The sequence below is a fragment of the Salvia splendens genome, chromosome 3, assembly GCF_004379255.2.
Source record: "Salvia splendens isolate huo1 chromosome 3, SspV2, whole genome shotgun sequence".
NCBI lineage: Eukaryota > Viridiplantae > Streptophyta > Magnoliopsida > Lamiales > Lamiaceae > Salvia > Salvia splendens.
The window spans coordinates 6762057-6787891 of NC_056034.1; the positions used below are offsets into that span (position 1 = coordinate 6762057).

Sequence of the window (25835 nt, forward strand, 5' to 3'; positions counted from 1 at the left end):
AAAATAATAGTGGCTGTCGAATAAAAGGACAAATGAAGCAGGCAGCGGATGCACCGCTGAAGATCCTTTCCCTTCCCTCCCAATATATTTTTATATTATTATCACTGTTTGATGAATTCAAAATCCAACACTAATCGACGTGGTCTTTCACGAACTCCAATTATTAATTTAATTAATACTGATTCATAATTCAGATTAATATCGCATTCACTATATTATAATTTATAAATACAACTAATATGACTCACATTTTTTAGATTCATATCCTAGTCACTATCCTTTAAATCCGTATAAACAAACTAAAATGCTAAAGTAATCTAAATACTAGTTGTGGGATGTAAAATTCCACCGCTAATCTTTGGAATAAATACTGTAAGAAGCGTTGTTGTACGTGAAAAATAACTTGTTTGGATGGCACTACTATTGTTATAGTTGTGATGTTTTGTTTGAGACATGGGAGTATATCACGTTATACCCATTTGTAGATGCTATTCAGTGTACCGTGTTCTCTCTCCACTCCAAAAAATAGATTTAATGGACTGCAATATATTTTTAATTAAAAAACTTATTGATTTATCACTTTATAATATTTTTATTAGTAGAGAAAGTGACTTACCTTTAAAAATATTGTGAAATATTATGAGTAAAGTAAGTGATATAGATCATGTGGTAAAAATGATAAAAATACGTACTTACTTATTTATCCAGAGTAATATGTTGTGTGGTAATTTTGTGGAAGTACCAATAACACAGATATAAAGTATTTTTAATAAAATGCTAGTAATCTTTTCGAGCATTTATTATAACATCTCAAAGTTTCATGGGAAGTAAATTGTGAATTATGGAGTATGCCATTTAGTCAAAGTTTAAAATTTCAAAAAAAAAAGTTACTGTACTTAATATCTTTTGAAAGTATATTGTGAATTATATGTCTTTGCACTGGCGTATCCAGTAAGGAACAAGAGAATACAACGATAACACCAAAACTTGGAATAATACATACTGAACTCCTCTTTCTAACATGAACTGTCAGTGGTGTAGTGGCAAAGCAGGGATGTGGGTTTGATTCCTCCTTAGCCCCAATATCGTGCTTGTTTCTTCAACTTTCATCTACTTGCATTTTTATTTTTTACACTCTCTTTTAAGGCTTTGTTTTTTCATTTTTATAATTTAAACTAAATTTGTCTTTTAGTCTTATTTTTTACACTCTTCCCTAGTTTTTTTATGGCTTTGTTTTTTAGACTTTTATAAATTAAAATAAATTTTTCATTGGAAAATATAAGCATGCATTATGTCCTTTTTTCAATAATTGAAGTGTTGCACAAATAAGTCAAAAGATGATTAAGATAGCACATTTTACAAAAGCTAAAATAAATTTTTCTTAATATACTATATAAATTTAAGAGAAGTCATCTAATTAGTAGTAATACCAGAAGTTAATCAATTCTTTATGCATGATAATTTTTTTAAAACTAAACATTTTAACTAAAGAACTGAATAAAAAGAAGGAAAAATAATTAGTACTAAGATTTTAAAGTTACGCGTCATTGTAATATTGTACCCCAAACTAAAAATACTGGATTCGCTATTGTGCCTTTGATGTTATGACTAAATTGTAATTTAGTCAAAGTTTTGAATAGTACTCATATTGTCATATTGTCTTTTAAAATAAATTTTGAATAGTACTCCATGTCACTTAGTCAAAGTTTAAAAATTCAAAAAGTTATTTAATGTTTTTGATGTTATGACTTGTGCATTTACATCGATTGAGTTATACGTCGACGTGAGCGGTGAACCATACATTTCCTATGTACTGTCTTATCCTTATTTTGAGTAATTAAGTACTGTATTCAAAATTGTTATTGATAAAAGAGACACACATATATATATATTTAGAGCATGATTTTTTTTTTCTCAGTTGAAATTAGTGAAACTTAGATGAAATTTCTCAGTAAAAATGTATAGGTGAAATGATTCGAATGTTTGGTGTTAGTTTGAGACTTTGAGGAATAAAACGTTTGAAGGAAAACATTATAGAAAAAACAACATAAAGAACCCCAATTGCAATTATTTACTACTTGAGTGGACGATTTTACTTCTAATATTTCTTCTTTATATTAATCATTAGTATGATTTATAAAAAATTCTAACTGAAAATAATTTTTCATTCTCCTATTGTCCAAAAGAGTTGAATGCCATAAAAATATTACATTAGTTTATCATTAATGAAACAGAATATGAGATGAAAAAAATTTTGTACTATGAAATACTCCTAGTAACCTATTGCTGCTCCATAATTGGGGCCAATGGAGCCACTATGATAAATCGTGCCGGGTTAAATTTAAATTTGTAGTAGTAACATTTTTTGTGCATTATACTTTTAAAAATAAGTATAAATTCAACTAAAGCACATAAAACTAAAATTAAGAAAAAAGTAAAATAGAATACGTGAAAACAAATATGGTAAATTAAGAAAATGTAGTTTGAATGATACTAGTTCATTTATGTATAAGTACTACTTATATTAAAGATTTTACGTACACATGCATTATTAGTGAATGAGTAACTTGAATTTATTTTTATATGGTTATTAATTTTATGAAAATTATCATTAAAGTGTTGGATACAGGAGATGTCAATTGGGTCAACTTGTCGAGTTCCGGGTGAACCTTATTCAAGATGTTAATTAGGTTGGAGATGGAATTTTATTAAATTAAAATTTTCCAACTCTAGCCTTCTAAATTCAATAATCAACTCTAATTAGCATACATCCTAATTGGACATTCATCCAAAAACAAAATAACCAAATAAAATTGACATTGTTGATAAAAAAAACAGGCGTGAAATACAGGATGATTACGAACTTGATTGACCTCATTATTAAGCAACATGAAAGTGATTATAAAGAGAGGCTAATTATGAATTGTGGGTGTAGTTCCGTTGCAAAGAATCAGCGGCAAGTTGCATGATGGCGGCGAGGGGTTGAATGGATGCCAGGAATGCATTGGCTGCGCCCTCTTCTTTTAGCTCGTACTCTAATGTAGTTCGAATTACACACTGCTCCTCCTCCTCCTCCGCCTCCGTCACCTCCAACGTGATCCGGTACATCGTGAACCCTGCATCGAGGTAGCCGCCTTCCACCACCTCCGCCACCTTCACACGCTTCTCATCATCCACCACCGTGAACTTCTCCTTGAACCACTTCAATCCGTCCTCTCTCCCTATTTAATTAATCCATTTAATTAATGAATATGTATAAATGATTGCTCTTTACTATTTTGTTTCGTGAGTTGAGTAGAAAAGTAGATAATGTTGTTTCTATTTGACAATTCAAAAAAGGAAATGTTTCACATTTAGTGGGACGGGGCGGGACAGGAGGAAATATATATTATATATATAGGAGTACGAGCCTGGAGGGAAAGTGGCGTGGAGTATGGTTCCGGCGGAGCCGTCGCCTTGTATGACGTCGATTTTGCTGATGAGATGAGGAAGTGATTCTTCAATGAAATAGGCGAGTTGAAGAGTGCCAATCAACTTCCATGCTTCGCTTGCTGGTACCTTCACCGCTCTCTCGTCCGATGCTGTTCCATACATTATTCCTCTGTTTTTTCACACAACTTTTATAATGTCACTCATTCTATTTATAATGTCACTTCACTCTATATTTTATTTCGTCCCATAAAAATAGGAATTTTGAGAATATTACAAGTTTTAATGCTAATTTATGAGACAAATAGAAAGAAGAAGAAGTGATTGAAATATTGTAAATGGAACCCATTTTATAAGAGATAAAAACTTGTTAAAAATATAAATTGACTAATTTTGTGTGACTAACTAATATGCCAAAGAGAAGACTATTGTTTGGGTAAGGTGATAGGTATTTATTATTGGAAAAAAATAGTCTAGCAGCTGACAACATGTGTTTTAATGTGTGATTGACAAAAAATATGATAGAGAAAGCGAATAAAATGGTTAGAAAAATAAAAAAATTTATTGAAATGGCGTGCCTATAAGAACACTTTCAATTTTGTAATTTACTTTAGTTAGAATTCATTGTTCATAGTTTCTCTTATGAGTAAATCTTGATAGAAGGGTGGAAGTTTATTCAAAGGCTTATAATAGTGGGTCGGATCAAGAGGGAGTTAAATTCTGGTGATTGTTATTTTTTCCCCCATATCGTGTTTTTTTTTAAATTCTAGTGGAGAATTAATTTTCCAACAATACCCATGGATTTCAATTATCTCTTGCCGTTATCCAAATTCTAATAAGACGAATTTAGATACTAAGTATTGAAAATATTAGGTCCGGAGCTGGTTTGAGTAATTAATTTGGCAGAATCGAAAATTCATTTATAAATATGCGCTGACCGAAACATATTTATATTAAAGTAATAATAGTATTATTATAATTTTATAATGATAATCCTTAGTGTTGTCTTTTAAACGACTCTATCACTATAAAATGTTATTAAGTTCATAGATAACATATTATAATAACATCAATATCATCAAATTATAGTAGCCGTCCCACCCTAAAATTCAATGTTAAGCTTGACGTGTTATCGTTATGTATTGTTATTTGGTATTCGATCGGTTTCATCTGTCCTTTTTGATGCATATAAATTATGTCAAATTTAATTAATTATATAAGGCTGAAACTGCAGGCTAATTTTTTTAATGCACATTAGGTGAACCTAGCTAGTAGTGCAAATAATTGGCACCTAATTTTGTCGCAACATAAGATGCTGTGCCGTATTTAAAATTCGATTCATGTGGTTTCCAGAGAAACCAAAATTTCTCACTCTCTTTCAATATTTAGGGGAGTATTACTCTTCAATCCCATGAAAATAACTGATTTTTCCATTTTGATTGTCCAATAAAATTAACCTTATAATTATCCTAATTACTACAATTTATATAACTATGTTTCAAACTTTCAATCATTTTTCACTTCCATATTTTATCAATTACAAATTAAAATCATTAACTAACCACAACACCGTTATGAAACAATTTATAAGGGAGAGAGGGTTGTAGAATAGTTAGGTAGTACCCGCATCAATCTATTCTTCCTTATAACACTACTGGACTTGGCCGAAGAAATTGAGAAGAAACAGTCAGTTGCTTAGCGTGATAAATTTTTTGATTAGATACTTTAATTTGGAGGCTATAAATAGATTTATAATTGTTCGGATTGTCGACTGTGTTGGACTGCAACACACGTTTGATATTGTCCGCTTTGGGTCAAGTCCGCATGAATTTATTTTTGGGTCTCTTCCAAAAGGCCTCAAACTGATTGTGGTTGGATAGAAATTATATAAACCTTCCAACTTCCCTCAGACTCCCGATGTTGGATGGGTTTGTACTCAACAAACCTCCCCCTCAAACCACATCACATCAGGAACAGACAACGCAGTCGACACATCGAGACTTGCGGGCTCAACTCGAACTTAGTATGCATTGAATCTGTATAGTTTGCCGCTAGCCAAACGGGGGCGCCGGCCCGACGCTATGCTATGTTTGTAGAAACAATGCCCTAATTGTCTTATTGGGCCTAGCCCGTCGTTTGTGGGCTTATTTATATAGAAGTAGAGAACACGACCTTGTAATCCGAAAACAATATACAATTTGTTCTCAGTTTCCTGCGCGTGGACGTAGCCAACACAATGTTTGTGAACCATGTAAATCTGTGTCTCTTTACGTTTTCTGTTTGTCTCAATTACACAATTGTTTTATTTTGTCACAACAATAATTATTTCTTAGTATTAGTTTTTAATTAAGAGGATGTAGTAAGTAAATAGGATGCTATGGCTATTAAAAACAACTACTATGATATTGGAATATCTTGTCCATGGCTTACATTGTTAAAGTGAAAAATAACAAGGATTATAATCTGCAACAAATAATTGGAATATGAAATAGTAATGCTCCATATATGGGAAGACTTATATTATCTTCTCCCTTTAGACAAAAAAATGCCCCGGTAGAATTATGTACATGGTAAAAAGTTACATAAAGGAAATAAAATTCATCTGTACCAGCCGGTAAACAAAGCAGCGATCCCGTATGAAGTAGCAAGGGAGAGTAGATTAGTCTTTATGTGTAAAAACCATTCTTGGCCTTTGAATTGAATATATGTTGTTGAAACTCAGATTATGAAACAACGACAACCACTACGATGAGCAGAATGATCCCCACAATAACCAGCATCAAACAAGTCTGCAAGAAAGATCACATTGATGATCTATCAAGTCTTTGCCTTGGTGGAGATGGATGCATATTTATCTTCCGATGAAACGAGTTGCAAATAAGTAGAGGGAGTTTACAAAGAATATTACCATAGATGATGTAGATCTTTGAGTTTTGGATGCTTTAGCAAGTTGGTTAGCACCTTCACCTGTTGCAGCATGGGAACTCTCAATATTTGAGCTTATATCGCCTGGAAGAAGGATATCAGACTGTTACCACGTAGGCTAAATAAGATGATAACTTTGTTGATAGACTGTACAAAATAGGAAGAAGTGCTGGAAGACAACATTGACAAACCTATCAAAGCTCCTTGTGCACTAACCAATTGAGCCAGATCCCTGAAGATTTCATTAACCTCACCAATTTCCTTCTGAATTTCTCTGATGCCTTGCTCCCTTTCGTCAATAATGGCTTCATTAAGAACTATCTCATTTTCCATATGCATGACCCGTCTGTAAGATAATCATATTATTCACAGCATACACCTCAAGGGTATTTTACCTTTTTTTGCTTTCTTTTAGTTGAAAAAGAAATGGCAGCTGAGAATATAGGATTTAACCAGAGATGGATTCTTACCTATTGGATTCTCTAACCAGAGATGCCTGCATGGGATTCAAAGAACTTATCTCCAGCTCACTGGCTCTATTGCTGCAACAATGTAGCAATTGCAGAAAGACAACTTAGTTAAAACTGTCTTAAACATTATAGTTAATTTAGGAGATCTCCAGCCTATACAATAAATTATCAGAGATAATCATCATAAAACTGTCTATAAGTAGTAGTCCTACGAGCCTTCAATTCAAAAGAGGACACAGAATGCAAAATGACATTTTGCAATAAAATTACCTCGGCTGACGAGTATTATTAGCAATGGGGTGAGGAAAAGCCTTTTCCTTCTCTGCTGCAAGCAGCTGAGCCCTTTCAAAGTCTTTCAGAACAGATTCATAATCTTTTGTAAGCTTAGCATCAGCAATTTTCTTGCTGTCCTGGAACACAAACAGATATTGTCTTGTTAAATAACATATCACTTGGTGTGACTGTAAATAATATCTATGCCTATGCTTTTCAAAGATGACTCAAGTCAGGTGATGCACTCGTGCTTCAGTAAACACTTTTCATATGAGTCATGGAATAACTTAACATGTCAAAAACTACTAGATTATTCATCTCTCTTATTCCTCAAATTTCAGTTCGACATAAACACCACAGAACCAGAAACCATCCACTATTTTCACAGCCATTTTTAGTTATAGCAATTTAATTGTGCTTGTGGCTTTTGCCCTGTTGAAGAGATGAGTTTATTTGTTTTTAAGTTTACATATCTTTACTTATTTAGATAGACTTTGTATGGTAGGTTGATCCTTTTCAATAGTTCAGATTGTGACCTAACAACACATGAAACTTTTTACTTCTATCATACACAGAACGACCTTTCTCCAATACATGTCATTCGTTTATTTTCTTGTATGTGCACATCATAGATGCTTAATGTCCCCGCTAAAACAATAGGATCGTATGCCTTCCGAATGAAGCCAGAGAGGAAGATAAGAAAAAACTAAAATCGAGCAATACTAACTCTCCCTAAGTTCTTTGAAGCAATGTTTCTTCTAAGAAATGTTAGTGGATTTGATGCAGGCAGTTGAAGCACCCGAAAACTAGGTTACTTAGTAGCACTACCAAGTACATAATTCACAAGAACAACTTGGATGTACACAACACCAAACTCCAAATAAATGGTTGCTAGCAAAATCCAGATATCAAAGTCAAATAAGATCAACTTACATTGACTTCGTTATACTTGTAGGTTTGTCGAACACGATCAAGCTCTGCTGAAGTCTCCTTCACCAGCTCCCTAACCTGTAACCTAGTTTTAAGGCTGCGAACAACAAATAATCGCCAAGCATTAGAGGCTATAGCCAATTCAATTGCAAGCGAAAGACTTAAATGCAAATTCAAAATCAAACCAAAAAGGAATTTAGAAAAAGATGCATAGAACATACAATTTCATGTTTCTCCTCTTTTTATCCATTGAAATACCAAATCGAACACATAAAATTAGGAATTGATCTTCTCAATTGTTGAACAGCATCATCAATCCAACAGATAATTACCAAAAAGAAACACAAAATTCGAGATAAGGTAGTAGTTAGCAGCAGAACTCACAGATTATGACGGAGGTCGACGGTGTCTCGCGGAGCTCCGATGCAATTGACGAGGCGTTTATATCCAGCGACAGCGGTGTTGATCCTGAAGACGCCGGCAGCAAGGGCTCGAGACGGGCCGTGCTCAATGTGCCTTGCCCCAGCAAGAGGAATCAAGGCCCGGCCCGATTCGAGGTACTCAAAACTCATATTCGGTAGATTGTAGTCAAAATTCCCAACTCAACTAGCACAATTTGGTAGCTAATTATGAAGAGGAAGCAGAAGTTGTTTTGTCAAAAGGTGGAATTGATGATAGAATAAAGAAAAGAATTGAATGAAATTTGGCGGAGAAAATGATCAAAGAGGGAAAGGATGAACGAGTGTGGCGGTGTGACGTGTACGGAGTTACCAAAGGGCGTTGTTGCGTTGGATTGTTGGCGCCGCCACCAATTGTTTGTGAAAGCGGGGATCAAATATATACCAAAATTTTATGAGTTGAGTCAATCCTGAGTTTTAGGATCTGGTTAGAGCATCTTTAACGCTACAGGCCGGGCCAGGCCGCAAATCGCGAGTCCCGGCCCGTCCCACACGTTACACGGAAGAGCGGCACGGCCTGGGCCGGTCCCAGGGCCGCGTTCCCGGCCTGATGACCGTCCCGCGGCCAGGCCCAGCGTGCGTTAATCGGAGAGGGGCCGTGACGGAAGAAGGAATTTTTGCCAAAAATTGGAAGAGGAAGAAGAGGGAGGAAGATGAGGAAGAGGGGCGATGACGTGCTGCAGATTTGCAATTATTTTTCTGAATTTTTACATTTTGGAAGAGGAAGAAGGGGGAGGGGGAGAGGAAGAAGAAGGAGGAGGAAGAAGAAGGAGAGGGGTGTGATGCAGATTTGCAATTTTTTTTTTGAATTTTTTTTATATTTTTAGGTTATAATTTATTGTTTTTGTATTAAAAATGAAATTCTCGTGTTATAAATGAAATTTTCTGTGTTATAAATTTCTGGTGTTTTTTTATTTTACTTGTAAAATAGGTTGAAGTTGTGAATATTGTCATTTATTAGTTGCGGACCGGGTTGAGGCCTGCATGATTAGAGCAGTTGGGGTCTGAGCCGCAATTGTAGAGGAATGATGACGTGGAGGGGACTTGGGGCCGGAAATGGGGACGGGGTTATTTATGCCCTTAATTCAGTCCCAGATTTTTCATAATTTATTGGTAAAAAATAATTAATTATAGTTTTATAAATTAATTTTTGTATCAATGATTGGGTTTCCAAATCTATACTATTATTTCCTCGGTCCCTTTTTAAGAGTCTCATTTATATTCGACACGAATTTTAATAAATGTAATGAAAAGTTGGTAAAAAATGATATTGGGATGTGAGTTCAACTTTTTAGTTTTACGATAAAATGTGAGTGGAAAAAAGTTAGTAAAATATGAGACCTATTACCATTTATTGAATATTCCAACCGGGATTTCTAAAATGAGACCCCCAAAAATGGTAAATCAGAACTCGTAAAGTGAACACCTAAAAATGGTAAATCGAGACTCCTAAAGTGGGACGAATGGAGTACTCCTAATATATAGTGAAAGTTATTTGAATTCTTTTTTTTTTTAAATTAGAGGGCTCGAACTCGGCACCTCATGCTATTATGTCTAAGCTCCTTCCCGCTAGGACAAAGGCTCTGGACAAAGTTATTTGAATTCTACTGATGTCCTTTTTAGCATGAAATTATTTATTAGTTTAAATTAATTAACTACTCCCTCCGTCTCCCAAGAATATGCACTCTTTCATTTTTAGTCCTTTCCACAAGAATATGCACTTTCCAATTTTAGAAACTTTTTTCTCTCTAATGAGGTGGGACCCATTCTCCACTAACAATATTGTTGGAATCTATGCCCGATCAAAGGATTTTGAACAATTATAATTTCAACGAGACATTTAATTTTGTGAAATTAAATGATGTAGCGTCGATCTACGTTCGGAGTAGATGACCGTGGTATATTCATTTTCTCAAATCCGATTCCCGGTGAGTGCGGAATAATGGATTAAAGTTGTGCAAAAATTGCAAACTAATTAAATGAGCTATGAGAGAAGCCATGAGATTAATTAAGAGAGTTAATTATCCCACATTGGAAGTTACAACCTTATTAATCAAGTATTTAATAAGAACAATTATTCCATGTAATAATTATAGTGGACTAAGATGGGCTATAGAACCCACACGCGAGAGCTGCCGCCCGCCCGCCACGCCGAGAGCCTCGTGCTCGTGTTCTTGTCCTTGGATCTTGGCAATTGGTCTTTGGGTGGTCTTTGGACTGTTCTTTGGGCCTGGCCGTGGGGCTCAGTGCTTGGGTTCGACCCAAGGCTGGTCTAGTTCTTTTTAGACCACCACCGTTTCCACGTCAGCGAGCCAAGCGGGATGATACCTCGTCAGAATGACGCGGTAAAAGCCAACGTGATGAAGTCTACGTTGTGAACGAACCTAGACGCGTAGTGTGTCCCGATACGCTCGTCCAGGATCATCCTCTCCAAGCTCTATAACGGTTTGTAACGTTCGGCGGTTACTGATGACAACCATCATGGTTGTTGACCCCTACAGTGGACTGGGCCTATAAATAGGCTAGCCATCTCATGCATTCCACACCAATTCAAAAAGCATTCACAACATAAGCTATCTCATTCTCCTGCATTGTCTTTCTGTCGAAGCTCTGCCCTCTCCTCCATCCAGTTCGCCGGAGCTCTGCTTATAGCGTGCTGCTTCACCAGAGACGTAGCGTTTTATCTTTGGGGACGAAATGCCAATCCGAGAGCACTACTGGGGCGTATCTCGTTTTGCGGAAAGATGACTCCTCGACTCGGCTAGCTTCTACTTACGGTTTATTTGTTTCGATTTTTCCATTGTAATTTTGTTTCAGTTTCTCCATTTGTATTCCTTCTTTTGGGTTGTATTACGCCCGATTTATCTCTTTTAATCCAGAAAAAAAACTAACAATCGCAAGACGAGATATACTTGTCGTTGAAGAAGGAGTTTGGACTTTAAACTGAATCTAAAAACTTTCGAAACTAATACCTTAGCGTGGAGATGGATCTCGTCGCCGCGTTCCCCGTCGCCGCTTTCCCCGACTCCAACATCGTCGTGCCCATTGTTCCCCCACTGGGTCCCCTTCAGGTAATCGCAGTGACCACGACCCTCGTCGAGTCAACATCATTATCCTTGATCTAACTAACCCGTTTGGGTCAACCGGTGCATCCACCTTGAGTGGCACCGATGGTTCCACATTAAGTGGTTCCGCAGGATCCTTGATTGGATCAGGTGTTCGATCTTTTGGGGTCAACACGGGTGTTGGGGCCTTCGGGGCCAACACGAAAAATGACAGTTCCACTTTTAATGGTTCTGCGAGATCCTTCAATGGATCGTGTGTTGAGTCCTTTGGGATCAACACGAGTGTTGGGGCCTTCGTGGCCAACACGCAAACTGACGGCTCCACTATTAGTGGTTCCGAGAGATCCTCCAATGGATCAAGTGTTGAGGCCTTCGGGGTCAACACGTGTGTTGGGGCTTAGGGTAAAACACGAGAACTAGTGGTTCCACGTCTGGTGGCTCTATGGATCCTCTAATGGATTTAGTGTTGGGACCCTCGGGTCCAACACGAGAGTTAATACATTTGGGATCAACACGATTGACTCCAATGTTGGGGAGAGACCTCGTGAAGGTCAATGATCGGGAAGTCCTACGGGACATCTCCCGTCATCCCATGGACAGGGTCCTTGTGCGTGTCCCATTGGTCACAAGGGACTTCTCCCTTTCGTCGGGAGACATGGGGAGACATTTCACTCCCGTCGGTGCCTTAGAAAATGTCGGGACACGTTAGACACCCGTATGTTCTTAGAAAATGTCGGGAGACGTTAGACACCCGTATGTTCCTAGGAAATGTCGGGAGACGTATCACACACATTCGTGCCATGGGAAATGTCGGGAGCAAATTTTGCACCCGCCGGTCTTCCGTTCGTCGGGAGACATGAGCTCCCATCCGTGCCTTGGGAAATGTTAGTAGAAGTTTTGCACCCGTATGTGTCCCGTTCGTCAGGAGACATGGGGAGACATTTGGCTCCCGTTCGTGCCTTAACAAATGTCGTGAGACATTTAGCACACGTCAGTCCCCTAGAAAATACCGGGAGACGTTTGACACCCGTCCGTATCTTGAAAAAATATCGGGAGACATTTTGGCACCCGTCCAGATGTCGGGAGAAAGATGACTCCAAGATAAAGCCACCAACCAAGAAGCTTGGTGTAGCCAACTTCATCAAACATGCCAAAGGCAAGATAGCCGCCGTGGTAACTGAGGAAGTCAACCATGTCGAGAACAAATGTGGTTGGTATATCGACACGGGCGTTATTGCCCACGTGTGTGCCGATAGAAGTAAGTTCTATACTTACAAGACTGTTGAGGGGAGAAAGCTCAACATAGGGAACCAAACCTCGTCCAAATGTGTCGACTTTGGAGATATGGTCCTCAAGAAGACGTCCGATGTGACAATCACTCTGAAGGAAGTGCTACATGTCCGGGACATACACAAGAACCTAGTTTTGGATCAATACTTGTATTTGATTCTAATAAGTTCTTTGTGTATAAGTTTGGAAAACCCATCGGAAAATGTTATGTAACCGGGGGTCTTTTAAACAAAGTGTAACGACTATTCCCCGTGTTGAAAAGCCATTGGCTAGTAATGTAAATGCTACCACTTCCTCATATTTGACTGAGTGTTCAAATTTGTGATATTATAGATTAGGACATGTGAATCCTAATGATATAAAACAGTTAGTAAAGTTGGATTTACTAAAGATAAATGAAGTCAATATCCAAACAAATGTGAGATTTGTCTTGAGGCAAAAATGACTAAATTATTGTTTCAATTTGTTGAACGGAACACGAAATTCCTTGAATTAATTCACACCAATGTATGTAATTTAAAGTTTGTGCAAACCAGAGGTGATAAAAAGTACTTTATCACGTTCATAGATGATTGCACAAGATATTACTATCTTTTAAGAAGTAAAGATGAAGTAATTGAAGCATTAAAAAAGAACGAAGTCGAGAATCAAGATGTAAAATCAAAATGATTTTAAGTGTTAGAGAAGGCGAATACATAGCCTTGTTTGAGAAATTATGCAACGAAAGTGATATAATTCATCAAACGACTGCTCAATATTCACCACAGTCTAATGGTGTTGCAAAATGCGAAAAAATCGAACTCTTAAAAAGATGATGAATGTGTTGATGATAAGTTCTAGGATGACCCAAAACATGTGGGGGAAGCCGGCTAGACAGCCAGCTACATCCTAAACAAAATTCCACAAAAAAAATAAATAAATAAGGATGTCAGTCCTTATGAGTTATGGAATGGAAGGAAGCCATCCTACAAATACCTCAAAGTGTGGGGGATATTTGGCAAATGTGATGGTTCCTCCCCTGAAAGAAGTTACGATCGGTCCTGAAACGGTTGATTGCATCTTTATTGGGTATGCACTTAATAGTGGTGCATATCGATTTGTTGTTCACAAGTATGAAATATCGACTATACCAGTAGGAACAACAATCGAGTCAAGTAATGCCGTGTTTCTAGAAAATACATTTCCTTGCAAAGACAAAGAAGATGTCACAATCAATTATGAGACTAGAATTGAAGATGAAGCCACTAGTTCTAAATTAGTGGATAAAGAACCTCAATCGCGAAAGCGAGCAAGGCCTGATCCAAGTGATGCAGTACTAAGACGTGGTAGTAGGGTCAGAACGGTAAAAACATTTGGTCATGACTACATTGCTTTTATGTTGGATGAAGAACCAACATTAATAAAAGTAGCATTTGATGGCCCAGGCGGGTTACATTGGAGAGAAGATGTTCAAAGCGAAATTGACTCAATTTTGCTAAACCACACTTGGGTGTTGGTTGATCTACCCGAAGGTGCTAAACCTTTAGGGTGCAAATGGGTACTTAAAAGAAATTTAAGGCCGATGGAACAGTGGATAAATATAAAGCCCGACTGGTAGTAAAGGGCTTTTTAAACAAAAGGAATGGCATGACTTCTTTGATACCTATTAACCTTTAACGAGGATTACATCTATTCGAGTGCTTCTCGCGATTGCTGCACTGCACAATCTTGAGATTCATCAAATGGAAGTAAAGACTGCGTTTCTAAATGGTGAATTTGAAAATGAAATCTATATAGAACTACCCGACGGGTTTGTAGTACCTGGATAAGAGAAAAAAGGTATGCAAACTGGTAAAGTCCATATATGGATTGAAACAAGCGTCGTTGCAACGACACTTGAAATTTGATAATGTGATGTTATCAAATGAGTTTAAAATCAACGAATGCGACAAATGTGTCTATATTAAGAACACTGATAACGAATATGTTATAGTGTCTTTACGTTGATGATATGTTAATCATGGGTAGTAATACTCAAGTAATTAACGAGATAAAAGTCATGTTAAAGAGAAACTTTGACATGAAAGACATGGGTCTAGCCGATGTAATTCTTGGAATGAAAATTCTAAGAACATCTGATGGAATCATCTTAACACAATCTCATTATGTTTAGAAAATTTTGAAGAAATTTAATGCATATGATGGCGCGCCGGTTAAGACTCGAATTGAACTCGACGTTCACTTGAGCAAAAACATAGGCGAACCCGTTGCACAAGAAGAATATGCACGGGTAATTGGGTGCATTATGTATTTGACTAATTGCAGTCGACCGGATATTGCTTGTGCTGTGAACAAGTTGAGTCGTTACACGAGTAATCCAAGCAAAGAGCATTGGAGAGCTCTAGTAAGGGTTTTGAGATACTTCAAACATACTCAAAATCATGGGCTACACTTTTCGAGATACCCTCGATACTTGAAGGGTACTGTGATGCGAATTGGATATCCGACAACAAAGATTCACTTTCAACAAGTGGATACGTCTTTACTATTGTGGGTAGTGTTGTCTCGTGGAAATCCACGAAACAGACATGTATAGCCCGTTCAACCATGGAATCGGAATTCATAACTTTAGATAAAGCTGGGGAAAAAGCCGAATGGCTTAAGAACGTACTTGAAGATATTCCAGGTTGGTCAAAGCCAGTGCCACCAGTGTTGATCCACTGTGATAGCCAAGCTGCTATTGGAAGGGCAAACAATGGCTTATACAACGTTAAGTCTCGACATATTCGTCGACGACATAATACCGTGAGACATTTGATCACAACATGGGTGATTACAATTGACTATGTGAAGTCAATAGATAATCTAGAGGATCCGCTAATCAAAGGGTTAAACCGTGATCAAATGAACAAGTTGCTAGAGGGAACGGGTTTGAAATCCACAAACTAAAGAATTGTCATAGTGGTAACCCAACCATGATGACTGGAAATCCCAAGAACTTGATTCAATGGGAAAACTAAGCTATGAGAGTTCATGTGAAACACTCATCTATATCTATTCCCTAGAGATCAATAGAGTGTTTGAAAAACTTGCCTAGTGGTGAGGATAAGTCTATGACTTTTAATGATTCATAAGGATCTGAAGGAAATTAAGTTCTCGAGAAGACCGAGTAGGGCAAGATACTCGACTAGGAATCACCTATGTAAGTGTGAAGTGTGACCGCTTCAAATAAACACACTTATGAATCCAAAGTGGTGTCCAAGGCCGCAAAGAACACAAAACGTGAGAACGGATGAGGTTAAGGTGTTTAAGTGTTAACACCATTGTCTCGGTGCACGCCGCGGAGGAATAATTCAAAGCTAAAAAATACCATTGTCTAGGCCGTCTGTGTATCCGATGGCGTTGACTATGGATGGTTCAAAGCTAAAAACTACCTATCATTATGCTTATATACCTCTCGATGGTTGAGCTTGTGTATGCATGCATATGCATTTGACTATTTTAACTTATGTGGGGGATTGTTGGAATCTATGCCCGGTCAAAGGATTTTGACCAATTATAATTTCAACGAGACATTTAATTTTATGAAATTAAATGGTGTAGCGTCGATCTATGTTCAGAGTAGATGACCGTTGTATATTCATTTTCTCAAATCCGATTCCCGGTGAGTGAGAAAATAATGGATTAAAGTTGTGCAAAATTGCAAACTAATTAAATGAGCTATGCGAGAAGCCATGAGATTAATTAAGAGAGTTAATTATCCCACATTGGAAGTTACAACCTTATTAACCAAGTATTTAATAAGAAGAATTATTCCATGTAATAATTATAGTGGACTAAGATGGGCTATAGAACCCACACGTGCGCATACGCGCGCCACTGCCGCCCGTCCGCCAAGACGCGAGCCTCGAGCACGAGCACGGCCCGTGCTCGTGCTCGTGTCCTTAGACTTGGATCTTGGCAATTGGTCTTTGGACTGTTCTTTGGGCCTGGTCGTGGGGCTCGGTGCTTGGGTTCGACCCAAGACTGGTCTAGTTCTTTTTAGACCACCATTGTTTCCACGTCAGCGAGCCAAGCGGGATGACACCTCGTCAGAATGACGCGGTAAAAGCCAATGTGGCTGACACATGATGAAGTCCACGTCGTAAACGCACCTAGACGCGCAGCGTGTCCCGATACGCCCGTCCAGGATCATCCTCTCCAAGCTCCGTAACGGTTTGTAACGCATTGTAACGCTCGGTGGTTACTGATGACAACCATCATGACTGTTGACCTCTGCAGTGGACCGAGCCTATAAATAGGCTAGTCATCCCATGCATTCCACACCAATTCAAAAAGCATTCACAGCATAAGCTCTTTCCCTGCATTGTCTTTCTGTCGAAGCTCTGCCATCTCCTCCATCCAGTTCGCCGGAGCTCTGCTGATAGCGGTGCTGCTTCACCAGAGACGTAGTCGTTTTATCTCTGGGGACGAAACGCTAATCCGAGAGCACTACCAGGCCGTATCTCGTCTTGCTAAAAGAAGACTCCTCGACTCGGCTAGCGTCTACATACGATTTATTTGTTTCGATTTTTCCATTTTCGTTTCAGTTTCTTCATTTGTATTCTTTCTTTTGGGTTGTATTACGCCCAATTTATCTCTTGTACTCCAGAAACTAACAAATACTTTAATTACTTTTTCTCTCTACCTCTCTCTTACTTTACCAATTTTGCATTAAACCTCGTGCCGAACTTAAAGTGTATATTTTTTGGGTACGAAGCGAGTAATAATATATATATGCAAAAGAAAAGGAAGTAAAAAAAATAACCAAAAGAGCTGCATATGGACAATGGAAAAATAATGGCTTCCCAAATCCTTCAATACCAAATTTAAATCTCTATAAGTAGAGTAGAAAAAAGAACATGAACTTAACAAAATCTATACAAAATTGAACATTAGATCAAAATACTTGAATTAAGAATTGTCGGACGCTCCTAAGGCTCACCTACAACAAATCCTACTACATCTCCTACTACACACACAAATATTGATAAGTGATGGTGGGGTCCATCACTCATGTTGTGTGTGTAGTAGGATTTGTTGTAGGTGATCCTTACTGGTCGGAACTCGGATGCCGACAAAGGAGGCAAAGCAGCGGTGGGCATGGCATGGTGGTAGAATATTACAACAAAACAATGAAAAAAATTGAATCTTGGGCGGTGGCAACAGAACATCAAGAGATAGAGGGATGGAGTGCGACGGTAAGCCGCCACACGCACAGTAGTGGCAGCGGTTGCGGCATGAACATGAGACGGCAAGAGAGAGTGGGTTGAGACTTAAGAGAAGTACTAGTACATTTCTCTTTTTGTTATTGTTTATAACGTTTTTAACTATATTTTTAATGTTATGAATACTCATTTAATTAACACATATTCCTAACTATAAACATCATTATATTCTCTTTATTCTTTTTTTTTAATTTAAAATTTATAAAAATATGTATATGACAAAATTACTTCATTACAGATTATAAAAAATACAAATTCTATAAATTGTAAAAATTTATAAATAAGAACCCATTAGTAAGATTTACAGCTCCTAAAATTAAAATTAACTTTTTTTCATTCGAAATTTATATAATGATTAGTTTTACTATTCAAATTAAAAAAAGTCCACACCCTTTTAAATTATTTTCATTCTAAATTTATATAATAATTAGTATTATTATTCAAATTAAAAAAGTCCACTCCCTTCCCTTTTTACCCGTGAACTGAGCGCCTTGCTTACAATGCTCAGTGGGCGGGGCTCGACCCGCCTCCACATCTCCATTACGGATGCTCTTATAAACTTATAGGCAAATCGGATGAATTGATTCATCTATCTTGAAATTATATAATAAAAAATAACTTCAAATATGTGTGTTCTTTATCATATTTAATTTATTTTTCTTCCTTACCAAAATGCTCTTAATATACTGTCTCTTAATATAATTGATAGGAGTCCGTTTTTCTGCATGATATTCTATTCTAAGTGACATATTCGAAAAAATGTAAACATCACTCTCTTTACATCGGCCACACAAAATAATTCAAAATAATTCTACTACTATTAGTAATTCATAAAATCTCATATCTGAGAAAATACTTTATTTTAATTAGACCAAAGAGAGTATAAACGAATGAAGCATATAATAGGATTCATATTAGCATAATATTTTGTCATTTTTCTTTTACATTTCTTATGAATAATTAAAGTATTTCATACATTTTGAGGTTTATAGTTTTAGTCATTCTTTTATATTTGATTTTTATTTATTTTATATTCTCCTCACTTCTAATCTATAGTTCTATTTTGACTTGCATAAATTTAATAATGATATGTGAATGAAACTAGATGAAAAAACATAAGTGAAAAAATTGTGATGACCATTTAACTAAAATAGAAAAAAGTAAGTAATACTTTAAATTGTGGACATCTCAAAATGACAATTGAGACATTATTCGAAAGGTGTATTTTAATAAACTATTCATATATAATATTATACTATATTTATTTGATTTGTGTTTTTTCATTAAAAATGTTAGCTACTCCCAGCACATAGCATATGTGCATGAATTATGTTCATTTCACGGAAATTAATTAACATCTTTAATTTTAAAAAAAAAGTGAATGTCAATTTTGATTTGTTCTGAATTTCCAATACATAAACAGGCGCAGCTTAAATAAAATAAAATAATATTTGCATAAAAATTCGTAGATAATTTATTTACAAATTCATTTATTTATTTCAATTTTTTAACTTAATTTGTTTGTTAAGTTAATGTAGCACACACAATAAACTGGAGTGCAAAACTGTTACGCACGCGCCGGAGGCATGCACAGTAGAGGAACCCACGAACGGAGATAGGCCAGAGCCACCCCTGATACTACCTTCGCCGGCAACAGCAAGCGTAGAGGAAGCCGCAAGCATCGCGGATGCATGCATATCAGGGGAGACTCGTAATGGAGATACGACCGAGATGACAACCGATAGCTTAGAGGAGACGGCAAACATTGGAGGATTGGAGGACCCATTGGAGGAGATCATCAGCAACGGCTCGGAGAGGAGACTGAGGCCGAGAAGGGAAATCAAAGCACCGGGACGCTACCGGGACTACGTCGCCAAGTAGCGACCCAGCTGCTTGAGAAAAGGCCTCAATGGGCCGAACAGTAGTTTTATTTGTTTTTTTTTGTTTTTTCCTTTTATCGTTATTTTTATCCTTTTTCGAATTGTTTTTGGGTCGAGCGTTTTATAAGCTCCGTCGGGTTTTCTTTGTTGGTTCTTTCCCGACGTATAGGATTAGGTCGAACCAACCCTAGGGTTTTAGTCTTAAATAGGGATTATTCATTATTTTCCCTACTCAATTAATGAAGAACTATTTTGCCCTCAAAACTTGCGCAACACTTAATTGAACTCTCTTGCTGCCGACGGAAGGAAATCCGCGCCAGCCTTCGTTTGATAGCCGCCGATCCCCGTAGTTGGGACGCCGGAACGTGTGTTGTTCAACCGTAGGACGGTGATTCTTCGTTAAGAGCGGGTGCACTCATAACAACTGGTGCTTTCACCATTGAACTCATGGACACAACGGAAGAAATTCAGCGATCACCACTGGTTCTAACTGGGGGGAATGCGCAAGAATTGGTACTAGGATCGAACCGCCGCCCACCGCTGGCGAATCGTCGCGAAGTGGGAGAACCATCTAGGCCGCCGCTGAGAGGGGAATTGCCTGCGGCGGGGCGCCAGTGGTCTGATACGGGTGGGGTCGACCCGATCACCCAGGGCTTTGATCGAATCATGGCACGCTTTGATCAATTGGAGGTACGGGTGGAGAATTTGGAGTCGCCACAAGCACAAGATATTGACGCGGGAGACGAGGATTTAGATTCGGAGGATCGGGAGTATGCGGCTTATAGGGAGCTCGATATGGCGCCACGCGGCGGAAACCCTCGCCAACGTATATTAGGGTTTCGTGACAGGAGGGGTGCCAGGGGAGGCCGACGGGGCAGCTTTGGCCGCAGGGACGATCCAGGGAGAAGGATTGCTGGGATGCCGGAGTGTAATTATGATAACAGAATGGCTCCCTATCAGCCTCGTCGGGTATCAAGTTGGGACTCACCAACGACGCGCGCGAGGGGATGGCGGGACCAACGTCGCCAGCCGTCGTGTTGGGACCCTCCAGCGGCCAGGGAGAGACCTCATTAATCATATGGTCCGGAGACTCATCATGGGGTAAAAATGCGAGCCCCCACTTCGACGGATCGGACGCCATGAACTGGATCTCGAGAGTGGAGTACTATTTCGACCACATCTTGATGCCGGATGAGGACCGTCTCCATTATGCGGTGATGCTCTTTGACCCCCCGGCCGCAGAATGGATATTTAACTACCGGAATAACAACCAGTATGTCACTTGGCCGGAGTTTTTGGAGGATGTTCGCCACAGATTTGATCCGCAGAGTTTCAGAAATTATATTGGGTCGTTGGCCAAATTGGTTCAGACGGGGACCGTCGCAGAGTATCATGACACATTTGAAAAATATCTGAATCGGGTGGAAGGAGTCCCAGATTATATATTAATCCCGGTGTTCATCGATGGCCTTAAGATGCCCATTCAGGAGAAGGTAGAGCTCCAACAGCCGCAGACATTGGCAGAAGCGATGGCATTGGCATTGCGTTTAGCAGCCAACCAGGACCACAGATTTCAACAGTCGTCATCGTCACAGAGACGACAATGGCCCTCAAAGGATACCCGCCCGACAACGCTGCCCTCCCAACCGCCAGGTGGGTCTGCCCACGTGTCAAAACCGAACCCACCAGGTCAAGAGCAGGAGCGTCCTCGCGCGACACCTATTCGCGTGTCTAATGCGGAGAAGTCGGAACGATCGCGAAAAGGACTATGCTGGCACTGCCCGGAGAAGTACACACCGGGCCATGTGTGCACGACCCGATTATTGTGTTACGTGGGAGATCCCGAGTGGGAAGAGTCGGCCCAGAGCCAGGACGATCAGCAACATGAGGAGGACTTGATTACGGAGGATATCTCTCACCTCCACTCCCTCACAGGGGGCAATCGATCCATTCCCTTCCAGGTCATAGGGGAGATTGGGGTCACTCGAGTAAGGATTTTGATCGACACAGGAAGTACACACAATTTCCTACACTCCCGTTTCGCAGAGACCTTGCAGTTGCAGCTATCACGCATTCGACCCTTCCGGGTCTACATCGGAAACGGAGCGTCGATAGTATGTTCACACATTTCGAGGAGGATGAAATTGGCTATCCAGGGGACGGATTTTCTGACGGACCTACACATCCTCGACGTGCACGGATGGGACGTGATATTAGGCATGGACTGGTTGGAGTCGTTGGGCAGGATTTCAGCGGACTTTGTGGGTAAGACCTTGGAGTTCCAGAGGGGTGGTGTACATGTTACAATACAGGGAAGCAGACCGAGCCCGCGACAGATCTCGTTACACTCCCTAGCATTGTTGGCGTCATCCTCGTCAGCTCATGAATTTTACGAGATCACCGCCTTGGGACATGATGAAAACACGTCGCAGACCACAGCAGCCGACTCAGAACTCCCGTCGGACCTACCGGAGGAGTGTCGCCGGGTACTTGAGGCCCACAAGGGGGTGTTTGATATATACCATGCGGTATGCCCCCACCTCGCCAATTTGATCACAGAATACACTTACTTCCGGGCTCTAAGCCGGTCAATGTGAGGCCATACCGCTATCCTTACTTCCAGAAGAATGAAATCGAGCGGCAAGTTAAGGAGATGTTATCGCAGGGCATAATTCAGCGCAGTCAAAGCCCTTTCTCTTCACCAGTGCTTCTAATTCGGAAGAAGGATGGGACCTTTCGTTTTTGTATCGATTATCGGGCCTTGAATTTAGCAACGGTGGCCGATCAGTTCCCTATACCCACCGCGGATGAATTGTTTGATGAATTGGGTAGAGCGAAGTTTTTCACTAAGCTAGACTTGCGTTCAGGCTACCATCAGATACGGATGCACGGGGCCGATATTTTTAACACTGCCTTCCGAACCCATGATGGGCACTTCGAATTCCTGGTGATGCCGTTCGGCCTGACAAATGCCCCGTCCACCTTTCAAGCGGCGATGAACAGTATTTTCCAGCCTCTTTTGCGACGGTGCGTCATTGTTTTCTTTGATGACATCTTGGTGTACAGCCCCACGTTGGAATCCCACTGCGAACATTTGACAGAGGTACTATCGCTCCTTAGCACTAATCAATTCTACGTCAAATTATCAAAATGTTTGTTTTGCTGCACGACTGTTGAGTATTTGGGCCATCTAATTGCAAAGAGAACGTTGAAGGCAGATCCCCGTAAAATAGAGGCAATGACGGCTTGGCCAGTCCCGCGAAATGTGAAGCACTTGCGGGGTTTCCTAGGCCTAACGGGATACTACAGAAGATTTGTGGCACACTACGCCGTGATTGCTGCTCCGCTAACTGATCTGCTTAAGAAAGAGTCCTTTATTTGGACCCAGGCCGCAACCGACGCGTTTGAGGCGTTGAAATTGGCCATGACATCGACCCCGGTGTTACGCCTCCCGGATTTTGATAAGACCTTTTACGTCGAGACAGATGCTTCGGACGTGGGGATTGGCGCAGTTTTAATTCAAGAGGGACACCCAATCGCTTATTTTAGTCGCAAGTTGGGTCCTCGTCGCAGAGTCACCTCGACTTACCACAAGGAGCTTTACGCAATCGTTGAGGCAGTACAGAAATGGCGTTAGTATTTGTTGGGGCGGGAATTTGTCATTCGCAGCGATCAGAAGAGCTTGAAGGAGCTGTTGCAACAGGTTGTTCAGACCCCGGACCAACAACTATATGTACGGAAGTTGATGGGTTACAGTTTCCGCATCGAGTACAAGAAAGGGGCCTTGAATCGGGCAGCCGACGCGCTGTCTAGGCGTGAGGACAATGAGCCGCCTCAGGAGACACGGGAACATGATGAACAGGCGGCTCAGCTGGGGGACGCCGCATGCTTGGCGACCGTCGCACACCCTATTCCCAGGTTGCTCGACGCCTTGCGGACAGAGACGGATTCTCAGAGGGAGTTGATCGAACTCGCGAGGCAGATTAATTCCGGAAAGGCACCCCCGTAATTCGCGATCGCCGACGGGTTGATTTATTTTAATAGGAGGATCATGGTCAGTTCCACGTCAAAGATGAGAAGATTGTTGATGGAGGAACATCATAACACGCCAATAGCGGGCCATCCAGGTCATGAGCGCACCTTTCGTTTACTGGCAGCAGGGTTTTATTGGCCGAAAATGAGAAAGGACGTCCGGGATTTTGTGGACGCGTGTGCGGTATATCAATCCACCAAGTACTCGACGCAGAAACCGACTGGACTATTGCAACCCCTTCCAGTACCATCGCAAGTTTGGGACGACGTCTCAATGGACATCATCACGGGTTTACCTCAATCCCGCGGGTACACTACTATTATGGTGGTCATTGATAGACTATCCAAGTATGCCCACTTTGCGGCTCTATCCACTCGCTTCGACGCCTTGCGGGTGGCTCACTTGTTCGTCAACACCGTCATTCGTCATCACGGGTTCCCAAAAACGTTGGTTTCGGACAGGGATTCGGTGTTTCTGAATGCGATTTGGGAGGAAATACTACGTCTTAGCGGGACTAAGTTGAATTTCACTACGGCATATCACCCCCAATCGGATGGTCAAACCGAGATTCGGAACAAGGGTCTGGAGCAGTATCTAAGGGCTTTCACGTCGGATAGACCCTGCACGTGGTCCAATTTTCTTCCGTGGGCCGAATTGGCCCTCAATTGCTTTCACCACGCGGGTCTAGGCACCTCTCCGTTTAAAGCATTGTATGGAAGAGAACCCCCATTGTTGGTAGCATCTGTGCCTTCAGCAAAGACACCTCCTACAGTGGCCGAACTGATCAAGGAACGAGGGGAATTGCTAATGAGCTGCACAAGAATCTGTTGCGGGCGCAGCAGCGTATGACATCATCGGCTAATAAGCATCGCCGGCACGTCGAATTCGAGGTAGGAGACTTCGTGTGGCTGAAACTACAGCCGTATCGGCAACATTCGGTGGCGAAACCTATCTCTGCAAAGCTGGCTAGGCGTTTCTACGGGCCATTCGAGATTGTGAAGAGAATTGGCCCCGTGGCGTATAAACTACGGCTGCCTGAAGGAAGCCGCGTCCATGACGTCTTCCACGTGAGCCTGTTGCGTGCTTTCGTGAAGGATGACCCAATCGTTCCCCTACCCCAGAACTTCGTGGGAAATCGACCAGTGGCTCAGCCAGTGGCCATTTTGGACTCGAAAATATTATGGCACAACGGAGCAGCAGTGGAGCATGTATTGGTTCGTTGGTCTGACGGATCTGATTCTCCGTCATGGGAACCTCTGGCGGATATATTGAAGCAGTACCCTGACCTCTCCCTTGTGGACAAGGAAGTTTCTAAGGATGGAGGAGTTGTTACGCACGCGCCGGAGGCATGCACAGTAGAGGAACCCACGAACGGAGATAGGCCCGAGCCACCCCTGATATTACCTTCGCCGGCAACAGCAAGCGTAGAGGAAGCCGCAAGCATCGCGGATGCATGCATATCAGGGGAGCCTCGTAATGGAGATACGACCGAGATGACAACCGATAGCTTAGAGGAGACGGCAAACATTAGAGGATTGGAGGACCCATCGGAGGAGATCATCAGCAAGGGCTCGGAGAGGAGACTGAGGCCGAGAAGGGAAATCAAAGCACCGGGACGCTACCGGGACTACGTCGCCAAGTAGCGACCCAGCTGCTTGAGAAAAGGCCTCAATGGGCCGAACAGTAGTTTTATTTGTTTTTTTTTTGTTTTTTCCTTTTATCGTTATTTTTATCCTTTTTCGAATTGTTTTTGGGTCGAGCGTTTTATAAGCTCCGTCGGGTTTTCTTTGTTGGTTCTTTCCCGACGTATAGGATTAGGTCGAACCAACCCTAGGG

The 25835-nt window shown here is 40.4% G+C and overlaps 2 protein-coding genes across 2 annotated transcripts; both read right to left on the reverse strand.

The window, feature by feature from the left end:
- Window positions 1–2776: 2776 nt before the first annotated feature.
- On the reverse strand, window positions 2777–3692 carry LOC121794502 (norbelladine synthase-like). The gene is made up of 2 exons (XM_042192683.1): window positions 3411–3692; window positions 2777–3221 (listed from the first exon to the last, which is right to left on the reverse strand). The coding sequence occupies exons 1-2, from the start codon at window positions 3592–3594 to the stop codon at window positions 2917–2919; spliced, it is 489 nt and encodes a 162-aa protein (XP_042048617.1). The 5' UTR covers window positions 3595–3692; the 3' UTR covers window positions 2777–2916.
- Window positions 3693–5813: 2121 nt separating this feature from the next.
- LOC121793423 (syntaxin-21-like) lies at window positions 5814–9257 on the reverse strand. Its single transcript, XM_042191430.1, has 7 exons — window positions 8412–9257; window positions 8031–8124; window positions 7095–7234; window positions 6825–6896; window positions 6546–6700; window positions 6338–6438; window positions 5814–6218 (listed from the first exon to the last, which is right to left on the reverse strand). Exons 1-7 carry the CDS (start codon window positions 8597–8599, stop codon window positions 6153–6155), a joined length of 816 nt encoding a protein of 271 aa, XP_042047364.1. The 5' UTR covers window positions 8600–9257; the 3' UTR covers window positions 5814–6152.
- Between the last annotated feature and the right edge of the window lie 16578 nt (window positions 9258–25835).

Bases quoted from the DNA above. Each gene is read 5' to 3' on its own strand.
- LOC121794502 (XM_042192683.1), bottom strand. From the start codon at position 3,594: ATGTATGGAACAGCATCGGACGAGAGAGCGGTGAAGGTACCAGCAAGC. The intron at 3,222-3,410 runs GCTCGTACTCCT...TTAATTAAATAG, and splicing joins CCACGCCACTTTCCCTCCAG to GGAGAGAGGACGGATTGAAG.
- LOC121793423 (XM_042191430.1), bottom strand. From the start codon at position 8,599: ATGAGTTTTGAGTACCTCGAATCGGGCCGGGCCTTGATTCCTCTTGCT. The intron at 6,897-7,094 runs GTAATTTTATTG...ACATTGTTGCAG, and splicing joins AATAATACTCGTCAGCCGAG to CAATAGAGCCAGTGAGCTGG. The intron at 6,701-6,824 runs GTAAGAATCCAT...ATTATCTTACAG, and splicing joins CTGGTTAGAGAATCCAATAG to ACGGGTCATGCATATGGAAA.